Consider the following 3897-nt stretch of genomic DNA (forward strand, 5'->3'; position numbering starts at 1 on the left):
AAAGGGAGGAGCGAGAGAGCAGGTGATCACACACACTCGGGTCGGTTTCTAAACGAAAGGTTCTGATGCCGTTTAAGATTAGAGCTACAGAGATGCAGTGGGGATCTATGAGATGCTTAGTTAAGCCAATACAGTGAAACCAGGACACACACTTGGATGTTAAAGTCTTCGTCTTCCAGTTAAAATTGTGCGGTGGGTGAAGGGCTGACTGTGTGACTAAAATGCACTGAATAACACACGCGTGTAACAGGAACACGGGTCTCTGATGTGCGCTGTGTGCTGGGTCCCGCAGGGACTCGTACTCGGAGCTGGAGGTGCGCGAGTTCCTGCAGCAGATCCTCAGCGCGGCCGAGTACCTGCACTGCCGCCGGGTCCTGCACCTGGACCTCAAGCCCGACAACATGCTGGTCACCGAGTGCAGCCTGCTCAAGGTGGTGGACTTTGGCTCTGCGCAGATGTTCACGCCTGGGGTGACCCTCGTGGTGGAGCGGCTCAGGGACCTGACGGAGAACAAAGGTGGGGTCCTCCCTCACCGAGACGGGCCAAGTGGCATCCTGAATTCCCTCTGAGATCACACCTCTTTGTTTGTAAAGAGTCCGTTGGGCCGTGCACTCATAGGATCCTTTCACATGAACAGCCTGGCAGTTACTGATGCCGTTAACGGACCGTGTTCAAGTCCGTTGTGAGATAGGGTGTACAAACGGCTCGGTGAGGTCTGGGGATCTTCTACTGGAAAACAAGCGATCAAAATGGACATTGTCTTTCTCTGCCTCATGAGTGTGAAGTCTGATTGGTTTTCTGTGTTTTGTATCCAAGCCCCGGAGATCCTGGAAGGGCAAGGCGTAGGACCGGAGACAGACGTGTGGAGCATCGGGGGGGTGGCCTTCACCATGTGAGTACAGTCCAGGGTCATGTCCCACACGGGTCCTCAAACGGGCGGAGGGGTGTGGGTTCAGTCCTGTTCTGTGTTTTGTATTTATTATTATTATGACGATGGTAATTATTATAACAATGTTACTACACAGGTGTTTTAACCCACCAGACTGGATTCAGGTTTGTGTTTCTAGATTCTCTCATTTCTGAATAGGCTAAAGAAATGATAATTTGGATATGTAGTCCAGTTCTATAAGAAAGTAACCTCCTGTTGTGAGGAATCTAAGTTACCCGCACAGCAGCATCAGTAACTCGGGTCACAAGCTGTACAATCTCATCGTTTGACGGACGCGTCTCCAGATGTTAGCGCGTGTTACTTCGGAGCATGCCGATTGTCGCTGAGCCCCTGGTCACTGTTTCCCTTTCCAGGCTGAGCGCCGATAACCCCTTCTACTCAGACATGCACTGCGAGAGGGACAGGAACATCAGGAAAGGGAAGATCCAGTTTGGCCGGTGCTACCCTGGCCTCTCAGAGGGTGCGCTCCACTTCGTGAAACAGACTCTGAACCACAAGCCCTGGTAAGAGACCCGCCGGCCACAGGGCTGCATGCGTTTGCCACGGAGAGCGCTGAGTCTAGGTCTCCGTGCCCGTATTTCCTCACACCCACGCAGGCTGTCCCTGATGGTCCGTGAATGTGTTTGCCTGTAGTTTCACCCGCCCTGTGCTCTGTTGCAGGGTGAGGCCATCAGCCGCCGAGTGCCTTCGCTTACCGTGGATACAGGGCGTCCCCGCCTCTAAGCACCGGCACTCCGTGGTCTATTTCTCCACCGACAAGCTGCAGGGCTACGTCCAGGAGCGGGAGAGGAAACGGGCACACCTCTGCACCAAGCTAGAGGTGCCCGTCTTCTCGTGAGACTGCAGGAAGCGAGGGAGGGAAGGAGGGATGTGGTGGTGTCTGAACACACCAGAACTGCATTCAAATTCAGACGGGACGCACCTCTCTTCAAACCAGCCCCCCCCACCCGCACACACACACACACACACACACACACAATTCAACCTCGCCAGGGCTAATTCGGAAAACACACACCAGCTTTTCTTGGTTTGGTGATGGTTTAGTCTGCAGTTTCCATTATAAACCATGGACTGGAAACTTGCTGGAAAGAGAAGGTGCATTTATTGGCTTTTCAGCAATGAAAGACCTACAGCATATTAGACTCGGAGTTCAGTGGCCAGGTGCATATTAGTGGGACGGGAATTGGCATCAAAGGTTGCTCCAAAACAACTTGGACATTTCAAATCAGTGTCATTACCTACATTAGCTCTGTATAAAGTATGAGCTGCAGACATTTCTCTCTCATCCCCACGAGCCGGCTGGGCACTCAGCTCAGCGTTCATTTCTCATTTTACAGCCTGCCTTTTAAGTCCGTCGTCTGTTTCTCAGTCATATCACTGAGATCTGGGGGAAATATCATGCTCTCATTAATAGTGCCTCTCCATTAAAGGCACATCGTTTAGACTGCAGTGAGGTGACACGGAGCGGCGCAGCTGGTCAGACCGCTGGCCTCGTCCGCACGCTGGTGGGCCATTCCTCAAGGGAGCAAACTGGATTGGTTTTGGGGAATAAGACTAAGATAAAAATAAGATTCTCCAAGTCTCTTTTCATAGAAGGATGCGTTGTGTGATTTTTCCGACTAACCATTGCCAACACCATGACCTTTGCAGACTATTAAGACTCTGTATCGACACAAGTACTTAGTTAAACCCTCGCCTCTATTTCGTGGTCTTGTTGAATGATTGCAATGTATATATGATGTTTGTGTGACTAACTATACCTTTGGGGGAAAAGCCTGATGTGGATGATGAACTCTATATTTATCTACAAATAAGCCATTTATAATATGCTTTGAGGTTTTGTTTTCCATTTATATATATATATATATATATATATATATATAATCAATAGAGGTTTTCAATGGAGACGTAGTACAGAGTTTACAGTATTGCCCTCAGAGGAGGTAGCTCTGAGGACGATACTCATTTGAAATACCAGAGATCATCCAAGGACAATAAAGAATTAAAAAAACACTACAGCAGATCTCCACTCGAAGCATGTCATTCATATTACTCATCCTCATGACCAGGGACAGAAAAAAATGTGCATCTGATTCTAATAATCAGATTCTTAATCAGGCAAAGCAGGGAATTTAAATTTCCCCCTCCCTTAACAAACAGTGGTTCTGTGTCCTGAGACACTGCTGTTGCACCCTTGAGCGTGGCTCTGTGCCGAGATTGATCCAGTACAAACGCACCTGTATAAATGGGTAATTGTGTGTAACAATAATGTGATATATTGTAACAACTGTAAGGCACCCTGGATATGGGTGTCTGCTAAGAAATCCAATGACAATGGACGAATTACACAGCATGTCTGCTGGAGCTGTGGAAAACAGATTTATTTGGTTGTAGTGAAATCTAATAAAGACTGGGTTGTAAATCACTGGCTGGATTTGGGATGGCAGATCGATGAGCGCTGCCCAGGCATGTCAAAGTATCTGTGCATCATTTCTTGTTCAGTTAGTGTACAAATGGAATGAATAAACAATGAAGCGACATGTGGGCAGGTTTAGAACTGTAATCGTATGAATTGCATTACTTGTTCTTGAGGCAAAGCACTGGGACATGCGATCGCAACCCTCCCGTGTCCTGTGAAGGCCTTAATCTGTGAATAACAGCCTGCCACCCTGGAGGAGGTTTAGTTCTCTCTCCTCTAATGGTTTATCTGTTTATTTTCGATCTGTACAGCACTCTGTGGCTTCCCTGTGCAGGGTGCAATACTAGATAAAAACCGATTGACTGTATTGATAGGAAGAAGAGCAGCTGCCAATTGTCCAAATGACTCCGGGTGGCCTGGAGATCTTGCTTCGCACTTCGATGCAGTTTAAAAGTCTTGCCCGTGACGTTGGCCCTCGGGCCCCTGAGGGAGGGAATCTGGAGACAAATGATCACACTGTCGATGTATG

General features: G+C 48.4%; 1 protein-coding gene across 1 annotated transcript; it reads left to right on the forward strand.

Annotated features, from left to right (window-relative positions):
- The first annotated feature begins 92 nt into the window (after positions 1-92).
- On the forward strand, positions 93-3374 carry LOC136712200 (serine/threonine-protein kinase 17A). The gene is made up of 5 exons (XM_066688702.1): positions 93-97; positions 293-516; positions 817-892; positions 1303-1452; positions 1610-3374. The coding sequence occupies exons 1-5, from the start codon at positions 93-95 to the stop codon at positions 1785-1787; spliced, it is 633 nt and encodes a 210-aa protein (XP_066544799.1). The 3' UTR covers positions 1788-3374.
- Positions 3375-3897: the final 523 nt, after the last annotated feature.

The sequence above is a fragment of the Amia ocellicauda genome, chromosome 2, assembly GCF_036373705.1.
Source record: "Amia ocellicauda isolate fAmiCal2 chromosome 2, fAmiCal2.hap1, whole genome shotgun sequence".
NCBI lineage: Eukaryota > Metazoa > Chordata > Actinopteri > Amiiformes > Amiidae > Amia > Amia ocellicauda.

Coding starts and splice junctions, on each gene's coding strand:
- LOC136712200 (XM_066688702.1), top strand. Junction 517..816: donor GGACCTGACGGAGAACAAAG/GTGGGGTCCTCC, acceptor TTTGTATCCAAG/CCCCGGAGATCCTGGAAGGG. Junction 1,453..1,609: donor ACTCTGAACCACAAGCCCTG/GTAAGAGACCCG, acceptor GCTCTGTTGCAG/GGTGAGGCCATCAGCCGCCG.